This window comes from Protopterus annectens, chromosome 10.part0, assembly GCF_019279795.1.
Source record: "Protopterus annectens isolate FY-2018-M chromosome 10.part0, PAN1.0, whole genome shotgun sequence".
Classification (NCBI taxonomy): domain Eukaryota; kingdom Metazoa; phylum Chordata; order Ceratodontiformes; family Protopteridae; genus Protopterus; species Protopterus annectens.
The window spans coordinates 628,819,499-628,840,786 of NC_056744.1; the positions used below are offsets into that span (position 1 = coordinate 628,819,499).

General features: G+C 41.9%; 1 protein-coding gene across 1 annotated transcript in view; it reads left to right on the plus strand.

The window, feature by feature from the left end:
* The window catches only part of TEX9 (testis expressed 9), a 1,071,864-nt gene that overhangs the window by 494,650 nt on the left and 555,926 nt on the right, over positions 1 to 21,288 (plus strand). The window contains exon 4 of the mRNA XM_044085454.1: positions 10,401 to 10,495. Coding sequence (XP_043941389.1) covers positions 10,401 to 10,495 — 95 coding nt within the window. The remainder of the gene's footprint in view (positions 1 to 10,400; positions 10,496 to 21,288) is intronic.

Sequence of the window (21,288 nt, forward strand, 5' to 3'; positions counted from 1 at the left end):
AATAAGATGAAAATGCATACTGTGACTGTGAAGGTGTTTATGGTTTTTACTTTATCCTTGTTTGTTCATTTTATGGTGTTCGTTTGTTTAATAAATCAACTTATCTAATTGGAGTTCTCCGCTTCTGGTTTTGTGCACCTACTTTTGGATTAAGTGTTTGAAGTGCTTTTTACTGTCTTTTTTAGGGGAAAAGTTACATTTTTACTACTATGTCTGCCAGGCTTCTGTCAGAGTTGGGCATGTTTTTCAGCTTAACCATGGAGCAACCTACTGGTTCCTGTGTTCTTATTTCTTCCAGCCAGAAAAAGAAGAAAATTAATAAACAGCCTTTGCCACCACAGTAGACTACTAAAGAACCTCAGCCCCAGATGGGTGATTCTGGTATGGCTATGTCTGGCTCCCTCTGGAGTAGTTGCCTAAGCCACCATTGACCAGGGAGGATTAGACTTGTCCTCTGTGGCTGTTGGACTGCCTTTGTTGGTCCTGGGAGAAGGGGGTAGGGAGTACCCATCTACCTAGCCAGAATGATATGTCAGTCACGTTGGACAGAAATGATTTATTAGGCTTAGCATGGGATTTAGTTCAGGCTCTTGAACCTTCCTGTTCAGCTGCTTCTGGTAAAATACATTCTTCATTTTCTGAAGAGGTTCAAGTGTTTGAACCACAAAATAATTGTGAAGGGACAATTTAGTTTTTCTGTCTTCAGGCTTCTGATTTAGATTATGAGGAGAGTGTAGCTTCTGCCAGTTACTTTGAAGGATTCCCTTTCTCTGAAACAATTTCCTTTATGAATCATGTGTTTTAATAGGAACATAATGGCATTCCACTGTCCCTGAAGAAGTGTTCTAATTTATTACAATTGGATTTTTGAAAACCTACTCCAGTTCCTCTTGTTCTTTCAGTATTTTAGGATTTTTTTTACAGCTTGTAACTTGCTTGACAGTCATCCTGCTGCCCACAAGAAGATAGAAGCTTAAGGAACTTTATACAATCTAAGTTTTTATGCACTCATCCTGGATTACACTGAGGAGTTATTAGTTTAGTGCATCCCAGCTGCTGCTAAACATCTGATTAATACCAATCCCTTTACTTCTGACAAGAACAGGAAAGCTTTTAATAGAGCTGAAAAAATGTATTCTTCTAGAACACTTTTTTTGGAATTCTCAACTAACAAGCTCATATATTAAAGCTTATGCTTACCTCTTTTGAAAACATGAGGAATATTATGGCATTAGTGTCCTCTTCTGAGGAAAGAAAATTGCTTCTGAAACTTGGTTGCTTCTCAGTCTCATGTGGCCACCCACTGTTTGAAATGTGCTTATGATTCTAATGATGCTACTTCCAGAGCTACTGTAACTGTTATGAGGACATTTGCTTGGTTGTGTACTCAAAACCTTTCAGGAGATGTCAAAGATGAAATGTTGAATTCTCCCTTGGATAGAAAGTTCATTTTTAGTCCACCTATTGCAGACATCCTTAAAAAATGTGATGATAGAGATAAACTGAGTCAAGGAATCTCTCATATTTTTCTCCCTTCCTTCCCCAAGTTTGATAAAGGATTCAATGTTACCCCAGCAAGGTATTCAATGTTGCCCCAACTATAACCTTTCCAGAAAGTCTGAACCTCTATTTCTCTCTTTGGCAATACATAATCTCAGGCAGATGGGTTCTGAATGTGCTCCATCAAGGTTGCAGAAGGCAGTGGGAGCCTCTCCCTCCTTTTTGAGGGAATCCCCCCTCATCTGTTAGACCAAACTCCTCTTCTCCCTCCTGCCATCTATTCAGCATGCACTGTCTTAGGATGTGATAGAAGTGGTCCCTCCTCCTTATTTAGGAGAAGAGTTTTATTCAACAATGTTGGCGGTATGAAAAAAAGAAGAATATTGTGACCACTTCTGGATCTTTCCTTCCTAAACCTATTTCTGATAGTGCCCAAGTTCAAAATGTTATCCCATTTGAGTTTTCTGCTGAGCTTAGATATAAAGGATGCATCACATTACTGTAATTCAAGATTTCAGATGCCCCTTAAGGTTTTCTGTGTCCAGAACATATTATCAGTTTTTTGCATTACCCTTTGGTCTGTCTACTGCTCCAAGGTTATTCACAAAATGTCTAGGTATTGTGATAGGCTATTGCAGACTGCAATTATTTCGCATTTTCCTTATTTAGATGGCTTGCTTATCTTTGAAGAGTCTTTTTTCAAAGTGTCAGGAATCTCTCACTTGGATAAGGGATCTCCTACCCAGGCTGGGATACCAAGAGAATATACAGATGTCTTGTCTGACTTCCTCACAGGATTGTTTTCTTGGGATGTCTCATGGACACCACACTTCAGAGAGATTTCCTTCCACAGGAAAAAAATAGATCTGCATCTAAATCTATTCTGGATTTTTTCTGTCCAGACTACTGTTTCAGTAAAGGAGTTCCTCAGGATTCTGGGTCTCATGGCATCTATGATACTCATGATACCACTTGCAAGACTCTACATGAGAAAAGTCTGATGGTACCTGGAATCTTTATAGCCCCAGCATCAATATCACCTGACATTTCAGATTCCAGTTTTAGGGTTTGTGAAAAGGGAATTTTTTGGTAGAAACACCAAATTTCTCAGAATCCAATTCTCCCATTTTACTTTCCTGCACCAGCAGAATCAATCACAACAGACACCTCAGATTTTGTTTGGGGAACAGTGATTTTAGGGATAAAATTCCGGAGTCTTTGGAACAAAAAAGACAACTAAAAACACACAAACATAAAAGAGATGTTGGCTTTTAAACTTGCTCAATCATCTGTGGTCCCTGGGACCTCTCCAGAAATTTACAGGCAGCACTTCGGTGATGTGGTACATTAACAAGCAAGGGGAAAATCCGATTTTGCCCTCTGTGCAGACTAGCTATGGCAGCCTGGGATATAGCTTTTTCAGCACAATCTCACTCTGCAGGCATCTTACTGTCGGAGCAAAATTGTCTGGCAGAGAAGCAGGATCAGGACAGACCTTCATCAGTGGAAACTGAAACAGAAGGTCTTCCAAGATTTTATCTAACTGTGGGGAACACCTCAAATAGATCTTTTTACCTTTGCTCGCAACAATCAGTTTGTAAAATAATGCTCCAGGACTCCAGACAAGACCCAGGAGAACAAATGCATTTTCATTTCTTTGGACAGTAATGTTCCTGTATGCTTTTCCATGCTTTCCACTGATGTCCATGGCCATTCTCAAGATTCGGGAGGACTTTCCAAAGATTATTCTGGTGGCTTCTTTTTGCCTAGACAATAGTGGTTCTCTCTTCTTTTGGAAATGACCAAAGGAAATTACCACAAGCTTCCCCACAGACTGGACTTAGTCAGACAAGACAAAGGTGTGTTTTATACACCTCATCCTGAAACAACTTCATCTATTTGCCTGGATGACAGAATTTTAATACCTTTTAGGCACGTATTTTCTGAGGATGTGCACTGGTATTAAAGGACTAAAGAACACCTACTACTAGGAAATCAAATATTAGCAAAAAAAAAGATTTTAGCTAGTGCCAAGACAAAAACCAGACCCTTTTAAGGCCAGTATTTCTCTGGTACTACAATATTTCTGTGAGTTATTATCCTCTGGCTTTTCTTACTGTTCTATCAAAGTACACTTGTTGGCCATTTCAGCATGTCTGTCTGTGGATCCCCATTTCAGTGCATTCCCATGTTCAAATATTTTTGAAAGTGAAAGAGATGTTACACTCCAGGCACCCTGGAAAACATGTAGCCCCTCATTGGGATATTAAGTTTGTCTTGCAAAAACTAACTCTTGCTCCATTTGAACCAGCTAATCTGTCCGATTTGAGGTTCTTGACATGGAAAACAGTGTTACCGATTGCTCTGACTTCTATAGGGTGAGTATATGATTTGCAGGCTCTTAATGGTGGGTCAGTCTTATCTCATTTTCCACAAAGATAGGATTTCCTTAAGAACTATTCCTTCCTTTACTCCTAAAGTGGTATCCGAGTTTAGCTATCTGTCTACGTATCTTCTTTCCAGAATCTGAAAATGAGGGAGAAAGGATTTCTCATTATTCTGGATCTCCACAGAAATCTCAGATATTACCTTGATAGAACTAAAGCTTTCAGAAACTGTGATCAGTTATTAATTTATTATAAATGTAAAAAAAAACTGTGTCTAAGCAGACAGTTTCCAGATGTCTGTCTCATGCTGTTACCTTTTGTTATACTCACCACAATTTGGCAATTTCATGCAGGGTCAAGGCTCATTCTACCAGAGTCTTGGCTTCATTTCATAGGATCATAGGAGATTACTAGGCGGTCATTTTAAGCCTGCCATTTGTAGCATCTTAGAAAAAGATTGGATTCCAGAACTATTCTAGAAGCAACAATGTGGTCCTCTCTTGACACTTTTACAAAGCTGTATAAAATAGCTTCCTCCTCCAAGTCTAGGGCAAACCTTGCTAGGACCTTACTCCAGGGGTTCTTGGACTTTCATCCTTCTCTTCCCAGTCAGTCTAAGCTATGGTGATCCACCTCTATTACTAAAGCAACTGCAGTAGTGATCAAATGATGAACACAGTACAATTCTATATAAGTAAACTTACCATAACACTAGATGTTTAAATAATCACTGCTGCAGTAGCTGCTCCCTCCATCCTTGTAAATCTTTTTTTATCAGGATGTGAACCTTTATTTTCATAGCACTGGCTTTGTCCATGCTTTAGCCTACCTCTCTCTGTTGGCATGAAGGCTGTGAAGGGCTCAGAAACTGAACCTGACTTTTTCATCAGCTCACCCATATAGCTAAGGCTGCTGGAGCACTGATCATTTGAACATTTGCTGATGTTCATCACATTGGTAATTGCTGCAGTAGTCTTAAATATGTGGGTTATATCCTGCGAAGAATGTGACAGCTGGTCAACTTCCAAAGGTTCAGGACATCATGCCACTAAACCGTCAGTCCACTCAAGCTAAATTGACTAAAAAGACAGGATTGGGTGCCAGGTCCTACTGAGCTTTTCACCATTTGAAGAGAGCATTCCTGTGGGCATTCGGGGATCGACAGTTGGCTTGTGCTGTTCCTTTGCTGGGCAGCTAAGTTTCCTTTTAGGAAAAAAAACTTCCACATTAAATTTTTATTATTTTATTATACTTTTCTGAGTGGGAAAGTTATTTTTAAGCTAGGAATTTGTGTTTTAATGGACTGTCGTGAGACTTTACTGTACTTTTAAATGGGACCGTATTTTTTTCCTGTCAGTTCTAAAGTTGTTTAAAGCAGTTGAAAACATTTTTTCTGTGGAGAAGTTGTCTTTGTTTTACTTTTTGGTGCTGGCAAAGTATTTTTAAAGCACTTTTTCACAGTTTGTCGGGGGGGGGGGGCGACTTTCAATGGCTTTAATATTTTACTGGCTTAGGTTGCTTGTTTTCCTCTGGAAAGAGGCACCATTTTCAACTTGACCATGGAATAAACTACTGGTCCCATGGTCAGTCCTTCTTCCAGCCACAAAAAGAAAAAGTTACGCAAACAGTCTTTGCCAACACAGCAGGCTAGCAATTTACCTCAGCTGCAGGTGGGTGACTGCTGAGGCTATAGCCTATTTCTCAGACCCCTCATCTTTTACCCCAGGGGTTAGCCACGTCCTCTGTGCCTGTTGGGGTCCCTTCAGTGGGGAAGGAAGAACCACCCTTATTGATCCTAGGAGAGGGAACAGGGAAGACACTTCTGTTTAGTCAGAATGTTGTTCCCATCCCTGGGGAAGCTGCTGCTGCCGCCATTAATAATACTGTTGGCCACATTTTCCAGTCAAAAAGCAACAAAAAACTAAACATGTATCAACTCCTCCTCAAATTGCCTTAGACAGGAGTAGTGTACTGCGTCTGGCTAAGGATTTAATTTGGGCTATTGATTCTTTTTGTAAGATGGTTTCTGGTAAAAGATGGATGCCTCTTCCTGAAGACATTCAATATTTTGAATCTGGACATGAAGATGAAGGTACAGATGCAGAATTTTCTCTTCAGATGTCTGATTCAGACTCAGAGGAGAGCTCCGTTTGATTCTCCTTGTGAGGGGTTCATTTTCTCTGAGACTATTTCCAGAATATGCCAGTGTTTTCAGTGGGAGAACACTGAGATTTCTCAGGCCCTCAGAAAATCCTATGATCCAATACAGAAGGAATTTCCAGAACCTTCACCCATTACTCCAGTTCTGTTACCTTTGGAGGTTATGTGTCACTGCCTGCAATTTTTCTGATAGAATGCCAGCTGCCCTTAAAAAGGCAGATAGAATGCATTAAGTTCTGCAGTCTTTTAAGCTTTATACACTTTTCCCAAACCTGACCCAGCAATGATAGCTTTCATTAATCTCACTGCTGCTGAGCATTTGGTTAATTCCAATCCTACTCTTTCTGACAAGAATGGGAAAATTATTAAGTATCCAAACCAAAGGGTAAAAAGGTCACACAGTGAAACCATTCAGTAAAAATTGCAAGAAAAACCCAGCCAAGCTATAGTTTTCAGTTTGTTGACTTAAACTGCCTGTAATGGATGCCCAAGGGATGTATGTAAATGACCCCTTAAGGACATAACGTATTTCAGCTAAGTGACTTCTGAATGCCCATGATTTTTTTTACTTTTTAAGCCTTTATGGATACATTCAGGCTAATAAAGCCAGACCACACTAGCTGTGGACATGCATGTTTTGGCCTCTTTATTGACCTCATTGGCATTTCATAAGTTGATTGTCTGGCTATACTTTAGAAACACAGGATCTTTAAACCCATCTGATACCTGAAAACATTAACATGCCTACAAAATATCTCAACTAACATCCAAACTAAGGGTAAAAAGGTCACACAAACAAACCATCCAGTGAAAACTGCAAGGAAATCTCAGCCAAGGTAAAGTGATCAGTGGTTGGCATAATGGTTAAGGTGTTTACCTTACAGACACAAAATGAGGGTTTGATTCTCACATGAGGTAAATGGCTAGGCTTAAAATGGCGCACAAAGGCAGTTAACCTAGTACTAATCTATGAATTTCCATTAACTGTCTAAAGTTTTCACTAAAGTATAGCCAAACAATCCACTTATGCTGCACCTGCTTTGCAGACTAGCCATGTTAGCTTAGGATATAGCTTCATAGCACAATATCACTCTTCAGGCATCCTGCATTCTGTCAGAGCAAAACTGTGTGGCAGACAAACTGAGCAGGACAAGGGCAGACCCTCATGAATGGAAACTTGATCAGGGGGTCTTCCAAGACTAGATCCATATGTGGGGAGTTCCTCGAGTAGACCTATTTGCCTCCTGTCTGAAAAATCAGCTAGCAAGATTCTACTCCAGGATTCCATGCAAGGTCTGGAAGATCAAGGGTGTTTGATACACCCCAACATCAATCAACTTCAAATGACTGCCTGCACAAGAGTCTTAATTTCCTATAGGCACTTGTTTACTGAGGACGTGCAGCAGGTTCTAATGGAGGTAAAAGAAAACCCGCTCTTAGAAAATCACACATTAGCAAATGGAAAAGGTTTTCTAATAGGTACCAACTACATAACCAGCATCCGTTCAGGGCTAGTTGTTGTCTGGTTTACAGTATTTGTGTGAGTTACTATTTTTTGGCTTATCTTACTCCTCTGTAAAGGTTCCTTTATCGGCCATGTCAGTGTGCCTGCCTTTGGATCCTCCTCTTTCAATACATTCTCATGTGTTTTTGAATGGGGTTTTGCATAACAGGCCTCCAAGAAAACATTTGACCCTTCCTTCAGATCTTAATTGTGTGTTAGAGAAGCTAATACTTGTTCCAGATGAACCAGCTCATCTGGCTGACTTAAGATTCTTAACGTGGAAAACAGTTTTATGGACTGTTTTGACATCTGCAGAAAGAGTATCTGAGTTACAAGCTCTTATGGTAAATCAATTCTATCTCATTTTTCACAGAGACAGGATATCTTTGAGAATTAATCTGTCTTTTATGCCTAAAGTGGTATCCAATTTTACTTTAAGTCAAACTAAACATCTCCTGTTTTCCTGAACCTAAACGTGGGAAAGAGAGAGGGTATCTTATACCTCATATGTCCTCTGACAACTTGGGTACTTTTTTGACAGAACTAAATCTTTCAGATCTTCAGATCAATTTATTTCTTGTAAAGGTAAGAAAAAGGGACAACCTGCATCAAACCAGACTATTTCCAATGGTTAAAGGCTATTACCTTTTGTTATACTCACCACAACAAAAGTATTCTAGGAAGGGTCAAGGCCACTCTACAAGGGCTTTTGACTTTATCTCTGGCTTTTTAGAAAGGGATGGATTCTAGAAGTAAGAAGTATTCTAGAAGCAGTAACTTGGTCCTCTATACATACATTTAGAAGGCATTACAAGCTTGATTTCTTTTCTTGGTCTAGATTAGGCTTTGCTAGGACCATTCTTCAGAGGCTGCTAGACCTTTATCCTTGAACCTTCCAGATACAGTAAGCTTGGGTAATCTACCCATATAGCTAAGGCTGATGCAGCAGTGATCAATATAATGAGCATAGTACAGCTGTGTAAGTAAACTTGCCATAATAGTAGATGTTTCAATGATCTTTGCTGCAGTAACTGCTCCCTCCCTCTATCCCCCTTGTTTTTTTTTTTGGTGTGTTTCTGCTATGGTTTGGACATTTATTGTTTGCTGTTCATAGCATTGCCCTTTCACAACTCAGCCTCCCTCTCTCTGTTTACATGAAAACTCTGAAAGGCTAACCTCCCAGACCTGTTTTTTGGTCAGCTCAGCTCAAGCTGACTAATGGTTTTAGTGTGTGGAAGTTGCCCTGAATCTTTAGAAGCTGGCTGGCTGTTAATCCTTGTCAGGATATAACCGATATAACTAAGGCTTCTGCAGCAGTGATCATTTGAACATCTATTATTATAGTAAGTTGGCTTACACAACTGTACTTTCTACAGTCTTAACTCATCTAGACAGTTTAGCATTGTGTATTTTATACTGATGTTTGCTAGAGTTGTATTTGTTGGGAGTAGTTTGATTAAAGTTTTGTAGTAAAATATGCATTCAAAAATTATGTTTTTTAAAAGTGTACATTTTGAATTAATATTTCAGTGAATGCATTGCATGGTAACAAGGAATCAAACTGGGAGACTGTTTAGTTCCCAAACCAATTAGTTCTGTTTTCTGTGAAGTTGTATGATGACAGAGTATGGAAGTATACTGTACATCGGAGCTTGCCTCCCCCTTGAAACAGATTCAGTGCATGGCTGTTCGTTTTTTCAAGTGTCTAAATCAGAGAGATTAATTTTTAGCACTTTAAGTTGTGGTTAATCATGCTGTTTTTGGAAACTGCAGTTTATTATAACTGTACTGATACCTACCTGCTTATATTTGTGTTACCATCATTGGCTGTACACCAAAACATAACTATACTTGTCATGTGGATTTTTTTCTGCTGCTGTTGCTTAAGTTGCGTTTGTTGCCAGTAAAACTATTAATTGAAGAACATTTAATATTGCTGTACAGAAATACTACTACTTATTAGCTTACATAATTGATGGCTGTGCCACCACCCAAGAATCTGCATGTACATATGGAGGTTTTGTGCATGGTTGTGGACTGAAAAAAGGACTCTACACAGGTGGGTATACTGTATTAGCAAAAGTTAGTCAGGCATCTGAACAGTGGAGATGTTGGGCTTAACAACTAGCTGTTTTGCAAGGCTTGGCAGGACATCACTGCAAGACCTTCAGTCATATACCTTACATCATTCCTACTATTTTAAAAACAATCTGTTCCTTGTATTGAGTCTGTACAATGTTAGTGACTATAAAAGCTGTGATCACAGCTGTGCACTTATAAAACAATGGAGGTTATGTTAAGTTACTCATCAGTGCAATAGATCTCTGAGAGAGAGTCTTTTTCAATAGATAATGTATCCATTCCTGCCATTCACCACATTTTGTGAATTTTGCTTTTCTCATGCCAAATAAGAATAGAGCATAAGTTTATATTGTGCCTTCAGTAACTTATTTTGATTATTTTTCACCTCCCTGCATCTGGTCAATCTGTGGCTTACATAAGGCACTTCTTACCTTTCTCTTGCTGGAAAAGATACCCTTATGGAATATAAGAATCAAAGACTGTGGGGGACTACCATATTTCTTACGCCTTACATACACATGAGGACAGACATTATGGGGATTGACATCTCATGTCAGACTGCTAGAAAATGTACCTAGAGTGATTGAATGACAGAGTAAATTAATGACCATACAATGTTATCTGCTGCAAGATCTTTTAAATATTTGCTGTCACTGTGAATTACTGTTTTTGTGGTAGTAACACTGCATAAAGTATCCTTTTTCCATTAATTTGATTATAAAAATGGTTAAAGTTATTATATATGAAATTTTATATTATATTTTCAGAGGAAGCAACACGAGATGCTAACCCAGCCAGTTACATCACATACTCAGATTGATGTGGAAGGTCACGATGATGATGATGATGATGAATATTTAAGGTAAACTTAATTTTAAGTTCTGACAAATAGTTGGATCAGTGGACACTGTATAAGTTAATTGGGCTATTTCAGGTTTTTACCACACACACACACATACACACACACACAGGTTCATTGGTAAATACTATGCAATCGGTCTACAGACCATTACGAGCCTAGCTGATAATCCATATTTAAAAGTTCCCTCCAACTTCAAGGAGGGCAATGCAAGATAAATGGTGAACAATTTCAGGTTGCCCATCCAGTTATCTGGGTAAACTTGAAGGTGACAAGGGTGCTAAACTGCTTGACATGTAGTGGAAATTTGTTCTAGAGGTGGGAGATACATTGAGATTTAAATCTGTCATGCCAACATGCCTTATTTATCTATTGATAATGCTTTAGTTCCTTTAACCTCGTATTTAGGAACCATTTATTGTGTGAAGGAGTAGAAAGCTGAAGATGATGAATCTAAAAGAAAGTAACTATAGAGAGAGGGCTGCCATTCTGTCCTGATAACTAAGATTTTGTTTGATTATGCTTTTTTTCATTTCACATGTGATCCTTTTAACCCAGGCTGTGCTTGCAAATGGTCAATTGAGATTAGTGCACTATCTTGGTAAACATATATCTATATGCACACACATACACACACACACACACACACACACACACACACACACACACACACACACACACACACACACGTGTGTGTTTGTAGTGTTTGTGTGTGTATATATATATATATATATATATATATATATATGTATATATATATATATATATATGTATATATATATATATATATATATGTGTGTGTGTGTGTGTGTGTATTTATTTATATACATTTGTGAGGCCACTAGTCTTTTTAGCTAGGAACCTCTGAGGTTTCTCAAACTGAGAATAGACGTTATATTTAATAATGGCTGTGATAAGATACAAGTAAAGGGCAATTAAGATTTCTTTGGAGCTATAAGCGATGCCTTAGGAAATTAGGTGAGCCAGACAGAAGGCTTTCCTAACTACTGCAGAAAAATGGGCAAAACAAAAGGAATTATCAGCAACGGGTGTCTAGATTTCTTACAACAGTACCTGGTTGGAAGATTGTATCACCTATATAGTATGGTAAAATGTTTTGTGTACAAAAATTAGCTTTGCACCTATTGTTAATGTGGTCTAACTCATGTTGGAGCATTGGTAAGTCAGTAAAAGATCAAGTAACCACTCCCAGCTTACAGTCATCTGCAAACTTAAATAACTATAGACCACAAATCTTTGCTGAAGGTCTGAGAAGAAGATGTTAAACAGGAGAGGCCCTAACTCTGAGCCCTGTGGTACACTACTGATAACCTTTTTTGCTTTCAGAAGTGGCATCTGCAACACTAACCATATGGATTCTGTTAGACAACTGAGTTGCTATCCATTGTACAGTTTAATGAGTTATATTCAGATTTACATGTTTGTCAGTAATACCTGCATGGGGGATAGTGTCAAGGGCTTTGGCCAAGTCCGAATATGCTGTATGTTTTGGGTAACTGCTATCCACTGATGCAGTAACTTTTTCAAAGAAATTACCGAGGTTAAAGAGGCAGGGCCTTATTTTTACAAAGTATAAAAGCAGGCACAAATGAAGCTAGAGAATGAACTGTAGATATCCAAAAATGTAAACCACAAGAAGTGTTTATTAGAAGAACGGATCCACAAAGCTTTTGTCCCTGCACAATCAGGAACTTCGTTAGAATAAACCATTTTCCTCTGTAATCAAATTTACATAAGTTTAGGTGATCACAAGGTCATAAAAGCACCCCCCCTTTTTTACATATTTAATTAATGAATCACACAACATAAAAAATAATTTTAATATTATATATATATATAAACAGTTAAAATGCACTATTGTATAAAATCATCTCTCTAATGCTTTCAATTTTAGAAAACATGCAAGTGAGATGAATGTACTAACCTATAATGAAAGTGGCTATTTTATTACCATTGACGTTAAAGATCTTTACACGGTCATACCTCACAGTATTAGCCTAGAATGGTTTTGTGAGTACCTGTTAGAAAAGGGGGTACTACAGGCAACTATTAACACCTTTGAACACTTATTGGAGTGTACTTACTATGAACAAAGACACTAAGTATATAGTAGGTGATGCCCATGTCATTATGTATAAGAAAGGTAGGACTATTAAAAATATTTTAGAATATGTACCACTTAAACCACTGAATGGTTCCATGAAAAAATGTGGTATGTGCAATTAATCCACCTGTGTTAAAGAGGGCTGCATATTTAATATAAACAATATCACTATAAAAACGAGGAAAAAAATGTACATGTAATTCAGAGAAGGTTGTTTATTGTGCATCTTGCACAAAATGCTCCTGTTTTTATTTAGGGAAAACGGAGAGAAAATTGAATAACAGGATCTATGAACATATAAGAGATATAAAGAATAAAAAGGAGACAAATGCCCTGGCCAGGCACAATATGGAATTTCCTGATCATATGTTTAAATTTATGATGGTGGAAGTAATTGTAGATGTAAGGGGAGGTCCTTGGGCTCTGATTTTAGAAAGGCAGGAAGCCCTTTGGCAGTTAAAATGTAATGCTTTACAATGGCCAGGACTTAATGATTCCTTCTCACTTGCATGTTTTATAAAATTGAAAGCATTAGAGAGATGATTTTAACAGATTTTATACAACTAGTGCATTTTAACTGTTTATATATAATGTTAAAATTCTTTTTTATGTTGTGTGATTCATTAATTAAATATGTAAAAAAGGGAGGGGCATGCTTTTATGAGCTTGTTACCACTTAAACTTATTTAAATTTGATTACAGAGGAAAATGGTTTATTCTGATGAAGTTCCTGATTGTGCAGGGATGAAAGCTTTGTGGATCCGTTCTTCTAATAAACACTTCTTTTTGTTGTTTAACCAGCCTCTGACTTTAAGTGGTTCACTTGTTTTTTTTTTTTTCTTGCTTTTTCCTGATTCCCAAGAAACCGGATAAGATTTTTGCTCCCCCTAAAGACCATCAGAAGTAAGGGCCCAGCCACGGTGTCTGAAGTGTCAAGGACTATTAAAGACACAGCAGTCTCCAGAGACTCAGAAGATGCAGGAGACTCAGTTGCCTACCCTGCTTTTTATAACCAATGTGTCTAGGAGGCTCATTTTGAATGCAGCTAATGGAGCATCCGAGTGGCTGGCTGTGGCATTGCCATGTGCTACCACTCTTGTATGCTTTTATTTAACTTTGCGGACTGCTTCAAGGCATCTTTTGTCAGTGCTCCTTTTGATGCCTCTTCTCTGTTTGGGCCAAAAGTCAAGGATACCCAAATGAAGAGTGAGCAAGACAGAAAGAAGCTGTCGTCCTTAGGGGTGCACTCCCCCCCCCCACAATGAAATTGTTCAAGGAACTAGAAAGGGAGCAAGGATGTCTTCTTCAAAAAGTCACAGCAGCATTCTCAGGGCACTCTTTCAGAGGCTTCCTACTGAGATCGGGGGCGAGATTTGGTGACTGAAGTGTCAACAACTACTAAGACACAGCAGTCTCCAGAGGCTCAGAAGACATTGGAGACTCAGTTGTTTATCCTGCTTTCTATAACCAACATGTTCAGGAGGTTCATTTTAAACATAGCTGATGGAGCATCCTGAGCGGTTGGCTTTGGCATTGCCATGTGGTACCACACTTGGATGTATGTATGTAACTTTGCTGATTGCTACAAGGTGTCCTTTGTCAATACCCCTTTTGATGGCTCTTCTCTGTTTGGGCCGAAAGTCAAAGATACTCTAAAGGGGAATGAGCAAGCTGGGAAGATGCTGTCCGCTGTAGGGGTGCACTTTTCCAAGGAACCAAAAAGGGGGCAAGTGTTTCTTCTTCAGAAGTCACAACAGTCTTCTCAGGACACTGTTTCAGTGGGTTTCTCCCAAGGTTGGGAAAATCGTAATAGACGCTGCCCTCTAGGCAGGGGTGGTTTGCAGAATCAGGGATTCTGTGGGGCGTTCTCCAGTGAGTTGTTCCAGTGATCCTGAAGGATTTCCCAACTATTCTGCTCTGGAGCAGTCAGGGGTCATTTCTCTCTTCACCCAGTAACTTGGGAAGCCATCACGTTGGACGCATAGATGTTAAGAGTTGCATCCAGAGGTTACATCATTCCCTTTTCAGAAGTTCCAGTTTTTCATCAAAAGTGACTTCCAGGCTTTCCTCCCAATCAGAAATTGCAGGCAGCAGCAGAGATCCTCAAACTGCTCGCAAACCAAGTCATCCAGGATGGCTCACCAGACCAGCAAGGAGGTGGGGGTCTGTTCCAGATTCTTTCTGGTTCCAAAAAAGACACAGGACCTCAGACCCATTTTGGACTTCAGCAGACTCAGTCAGAAAAAGACCAAGTTCCAGATGGTCATTTTGCAGTCCATCTTACCTCTGCTGAGGAAGAACAATTGGATGTGCTCAGTAGACCTCAAGGATGCCTACCATCATATCAAGATAGACAGATGCTCTAGGAGGTTCTTGATGTTCCATTCATTTTCATTTCAGGGTCCTGCCATATGGACTCACCACTGCCACCCAGGTGTTTACCAAATGTATGATGGTGGTCGCAACCTGGCTCTGGCTGCAAGGTTTTCAGGTCTTTCGGTACATGGACGATTTACTCTTCACCATCTTTACAAGAACGTCATTGATCATGGCCAGAGATTCATTACTCCATCTGTGCAACCAGTTGGGCATTAAAGTCAATTACCCCAAGTCAAGCCTTTAACCAAGTCAAGTTTTAGGGTTCATAGATTGCTGCCTGGCAGTCAGATAGCCATGTTACCACTGTCGAGAGTGTCCAGTCTTCAAGCGCAGGCCTTATCCATGCTTGCAGTCTCAAAGACCCCAGCTCAAATGGTTATAAAACGTTTAGGTTACACAGCAGCAGCTATAGGGCTGGTTACTCTAAGCCAGCTGTTGTATGAGAGTTCTGCAGTGGACTCTGGCTGTTTGGTGTTGTCTTTTCTACCCCATCCATTGGACTTTTCCAGTACAACTGACAAGGATATGTCTCGACCAATTTCGTTTGTGGTTGCCCTCTCCTTTAGTAACCAATGGGAGACCATTCATTCTTCCGTCTTCATTAGTTAGGGTCACATGGATTCTTACCTCCTGTGGTGGGAGGTGAGACATTTCAAAGAGAGGACAGTTCAAGGTACCGATCATCTGCAGAAGCCCACCTTCACATCAATGTTTTGAAGATGAGAGCAGTTCTTTGCATTTCCGGCTTTGCAGGATGCTCTTCCCAGAGGTATGACTGCGATTCAGACAGGCAGTATGTTGGTGTTCTGGTATCTTAACAAGCAGGGGGAGCACATTCTTATCCTCTTTGTTGAGGCCATGAGGAGTCAGCAATGCTATGATTTATTCTTAGCAGTTTCTGGTGGCAGTGCACATCCTGGGGAAATCCAATATTCTGGCAAACAGCCTCAGCTGGAGCATTCTGTTACCTCATAAGTGGTCCCTAAATCTGAGGGGTGTAAAATTTTCAGCACTGGGGCACCCTGTGTTATGACCTTTTCATCTCTCCATCCAACTCCAAGTACAACAGTTATTACACCCTAGTCCCCCCTCCGAGACAGTCACCCAGGGATGCTCTGCTGCATGCCTGGCTCCTGGGACTCTTGTACATGTATCCCCTGGTTTCATTTATTGATGACGTTTCTACAGAAAGCAGCCTGCTGCAGAGTCACTTTGATCCTCATATTCTCCTTTTGGCCTCATCAGGTGTGGTTTCCCTTCCTCTGGCCTGTTCTGAAGTACCCTCTTTGGGTACTGAATCCAATCGTGGATCTCATTTCTCATCCAGCAGGTCTGGATCCTTTAAACCTGCAGTCCTTCAAATTAACTGCATGTTTCTTTCAGTTCCTTTGGCAGCAAGAAATCCCAAGTTTTCACAGATTGTTGTTCATATTTTGTCCTTATCTCACAAACAGTCCAACAGGAAGCTATATTCTAGTAAATGGAGGAGGTTTGCTATGCGGGCAGAATCCTTTCTCCATCCACTTGGAATCCATTTTGGATTTCCTCACCAAGTTGTTTCAGTCAGGCTTCAGTTTTTCGATGATTAAAGTACAACTAGCGGCCATTTCTAATTTTCAGGTTGGCAGAGATAATGTGCTTTTCGCTCCCCTTAAGATATCCTAGGTGTTCCTTAAGGGTACTTTTTGTGCTAACTCCCCCAGTGTGGAATCCAGTCCCTTCCTGAGATTAGTCTTTTGTGTTGGAAGATGTCCTTCTGTATAACTGTTGTAGTATTCTGTATAGAAGGAATGTCTCACCCAGGGTAGCTCAACACTCGGCCAGTATGCAAAAGCCTAAAAAAAAAAGATCTTCCATGTGCCGTATGTCACATTTATGCTCCCCGCACAGAATGTAGGGCATAAAAGGGAAGTATCTGCGCAACTTCCCAGAACTTCTTTTTCACCAGTTCAAACGCCATTTTTGCCAGTTGGTCTGAATGCCTTGTTGCTGTGCTGAATATTTAGCAGCACCAGATAAGTGCCCTGTTGGGGTTGTTTTTCCTTTACTTTTCTTGGTCTTGTTTTTTGTCTTACTGCCTAGAGTTCGTGTCATGCAAGAGAGGAAAATGTTTGTGTGGGAGGCAGATTTTCCATAAGGATCATCACAAACAGTGTCTTTTTTTGTTTGAGTGCTTCCCATTTCCCATGACCATACTTCTTATAGAATCTGTAAGGCATTTGTGCCTAAGACACTCAGAAGCCATTTGTCTTCCCTGGCCATTTATTTTGAAAACCAGCAGCTTAAAAAGTTAGCCTAGGGTACCATGGCAGAATTATTTAACCCCAAGGTACTCTCACTAGGTAAAAAGGACAAGAAGTCTTGGTTGGATTCTTTAGCTAACCAGGCTCCACTGGACATACCTCTAGAAGTAGGAAATAGCTCTGTGGATCACTTGGCGTCTACGTCGGATTCATATGCTGTGACCCTGCCAGAGGCCAGCATGGATCTGTTTTTCCATACATCCCCTGAGGCTTTGCAGGTGTCTTGCACCAGATGTCAAGGGGAACCACAGTTGATTATCTTGAGGAGTCCTAGAGGGATTCCACAGATATTGGCCAGGGAGGGAAGTTCTGGTTTCATGCCAAGGGTTGGAACCTCCAGTATTTGTTAGGGCTGATGTCCCTTTTGAGAAAAGACAAAAACTGAAGCACGTTTTGGTGCATCCTAAGGAGCCTAAAAAGGAATGACAAGAGTTTACTCAGGGCTTGTATTTTGCCTTAATGCCCCTAAAGACACCTCAAGAGTTTTCAGTACCCTCTCCTCCTTGATCCTCCACCCCTTCTAAACAGCTTAGCGAACCAGATTCCATGGATGAGGATTCAGTGTCAGCTGAGGGGTCTTTGTCCTATTCTTCACAGATGCCATAGCCTTTGGCTTATGGCTGTGATGAAGAGGAGTTTGTTAGCCCTGAGTCTCCTTTTGAGGAATTGTCCTTTGGGGACACAATTGCTAGGATGATGGAATTCTTTAAGTGGGATTCTTCTCAAGCATCTGATATTCAGAGAAGATATTACGAGTTGCTTCAGGTGGTTACTCCTAAACCATCGGCAGTTCCTCCTGTGTTGGCTGCCTTGTTAGCTACTTTCATTGCTGCTCCTAAGTCTCCTGCTCCTAAGAAACCTGGTAGGTTCTATAAGGTTCCTAAGGATTGTTAATTTTTAATGTTAAGTTGTCAATGTCGCCTTCATTCTTGCTGGATGGGTTTGGAGCCGATCCTCGGCTCCGACTCGGCTTATACCAAAGCTCGAGAGCTATTTTTACTGGCTTGAGGTAACCCTGTATCCCACAGTGCTAGGCGCTAACTACCCAGATCTCGTTTGCCGCTTAGCTGCGAGGTTGCGTTTTTGCCGGCTCTCTGGTAAAAGTTTTTCAAAAGCAGTTTTCTGGTAAGATTTTTCCATTTTATTTTCAGGGTTAGTGTACGTTAATTCCCCTTTACCCTTTTAGAGTAACCTGCCCTTATATAGTCCCTTTTTGGGTCTGTTTTTCTATCCCCTCGGTCCCCTTTTTATCAGGCCTTCGGGCCAAGTTTGTACTCTAGTTTTATCTTCTGTTAAATTGTCAGTTTAATTACTTTAATCTTAGTCTTCGGTGTGGTGAAGTGACTGGACTAAGTTTTTTCTTTAGTGTGGTGTGTGTGTGTGTGTGTGTGTGTGTGTGTGTGTGTGTGTGTGTGTGTGTGTGTGTGTGTGTTTGGGTGTGTTTTTTACACAAGATGTCTAAGGAGTCCAAGGTCTCAGGCTTCAAGAAGTGTGACTCGTGCTGTCAGAAAATGTCTCTGACAGACGGTCACACTTCTTGTGTTTATTGCCTAGGCCCTCTGCACCTGCAGGACTCTTGTTCTGTCTGCCATGCATTCAGTCCAAGAGTCCTGCAGGAACACAGAAACAAGTTGATTTTGAGAGGCTTGTTGAAGCCCGAAGGTTCCCCGGCCAAGTCCTCGTCGGGCAAACCTTCGAAGCCCACTAAATCGTCGGCTCCGAGTTCAGAGCCTCCGACCAGTGGTGCTACTACTGCTTCTGCATTGGCTCCGGCTGGAGCCAAGGCTTCAAGAACTCAGTTGGCTCCGATAGTTACGTTGGAGCCGTCTTCGAGTTGTAAGCGCTCCAGGTCCCCTTCTTTGGAGTCGGTCCATTCAGCTCCGAGATCTCCTTTGCTTTCAGAGCACAGCCATCGGTCCCATTCCTCTCGGTCTTCCAGGCTTATGGACCATGACCTCGAGAGGGTGGTTAGCAGACTCCTTAAGTCGCAGGCACTGGCCCAGATGCTTCATAGCCCTTCTCAACAGATAGTGGCTATCCCCGTTCCATCGTCGATTCCTCCTCTGACTCTTCCTCTGAGTTCGGAGCCGGAGTGTGGGAGCCATGACCGTCAACACGTCAAAGCCGATACCACCCATTTCGGCTCCGTCGTCGGCTCCGATTTCTTCTATGGTGCCATCCTTGGAGGGATCCGGGTGCCGTGACTCCCTCGTCGGCTCCGAGGGGGCGAGTGGCATCGGACCCTTGTCCGACCCCATTCTCCCTCTCGGAGCCTCGGCGCAGGTGAGTTCGGCCCCGACATCGGCCTCGGAGCCATCCCTCTCGATGCCGGGAGGGGTCCTTATCTCTTCGGAGCGGGGACCTTCTTCCCTGCCTGTTAGGGGTGCTTTCTAGGTCATGAGGAGTGTGCTGAGCCCTGTGCCTGTTCCTCGGTCGGCTCCCTCAGCTCCTCCCACTGTAGTGCCTGCTACGGTCTCTACCCATCCTCTCGACCCTGACCGCAGAGATCCTACGCCTCAGGGGCCCCCTTTGGGAGCATCCTCCTCTTCTGAGGCCTCCCCTGATCTGTCAGGGGAGCCCCCTCGGAAGAGGAAATGTAAGAGGAAGCATGTGGACTCCCCTGAGTCCGTCACATCTGACACCGACTTGGATGAGTCGGAAGGGTCCCCACGATCCCCCTCTGAGGATGTATCTTTTTCTGACATCCTTGAGATCCTCAAGCAGAGGGGGAACTGGTCTACCTCAATCCTTCCGAGGATGAGTCGGTCTACCTAGAGGCATTTGGTTCTCGCCCTTCCACCTCCTGGGTGTCTCTGCCCTTTGACCCCCCTTATGGAAGTGGTGGCCAGGAAGGCATGGACGGCCCCTGACTCGTTGGAACCTACCCCACGGAGGCCTGCAAAATTTATCACAGCCCCGTCTGATAAACAGTTTTTGACCAAGGGTGTCCCTGTTGATGCCATGTTGGTGGCAGCAGCCACTAAGAAGGAACTGGCCGATCCTTCAGTACCCATCCATCCTCCTAATAAGGAATCTAGGACCATGGATAGGTATGGCAAGCGGATGTTTTCTTCAGCGACCTTGACCATGCAGTCGCTGAATTACTTATGTCATTTCACCCGCCTTCAAAGAGACTTGCTCAAAGAAATGGGTGATACCCTACAGGATCCAACAGCTGCGGGGTCTCAGGACAAAATCAACTCCCAGCTGGCAACCCTAAACTCGATTGTTAACTCCTCCATGCGGCTTATTTCTTACGCGGCCGATGGGGCGAGTAGGGCTGCAGGCACAGGCGTGGCCTTAAGACGTCATGCCTGGATGCGGCTTTGTAACTTTGCTGACCCCTTTAAGGCATTCTTCACCAACTCTCCCTTTGATGGTTCAGCATTGTTTGGACCTCAGGTGAAGGATACTTTGACCAGATGCGAACAAGAAGGCAAGACTCTCTCTGCCGTGGGAGTCCGTTTTTCCACCCCATCTAGACCATACCCTAAAGGTCAGAAAGGTGGAAAAATGTGGTTCAGCAAACCACAGGGAGTCACGTCGGACACACAAGGTGAGTTCCCCTCTAGAGGCAGGGGGGGGGGACAATAACAGACGCCACCCCAGGGGCAGAGGGGGTCCGCAGAATCAGGGTAGCAGAGAAACTGTCTCTGGCCAACCCTTCCAGCATCCCTGAGAAGCTGCCCGGCTGTCCACCTTCGGAGGCAGTCGGGGGAAGATTATCACTGTACCCAAAAGCCTGGCTTTCCCTCACCAAAGGCAGATGGGTACAGTCGATCATATCCGAGGGTTACAAAATTCCCTTTGTCCACACCCCAAAACAGCTAAAAAGGCCCCTTCCCGATGTTCCACCCAGTCTAAGGGAACAAGCAGTATTAGAAATCTCAAAACTGCTAAGAAAAAGGGCCATCCAACCAGTCCCAGCAGACCAGCAAGGATCTGGAATCTACTCCAAGTTCTTTTTGGTACTAAAAAAGGCAGGAGAC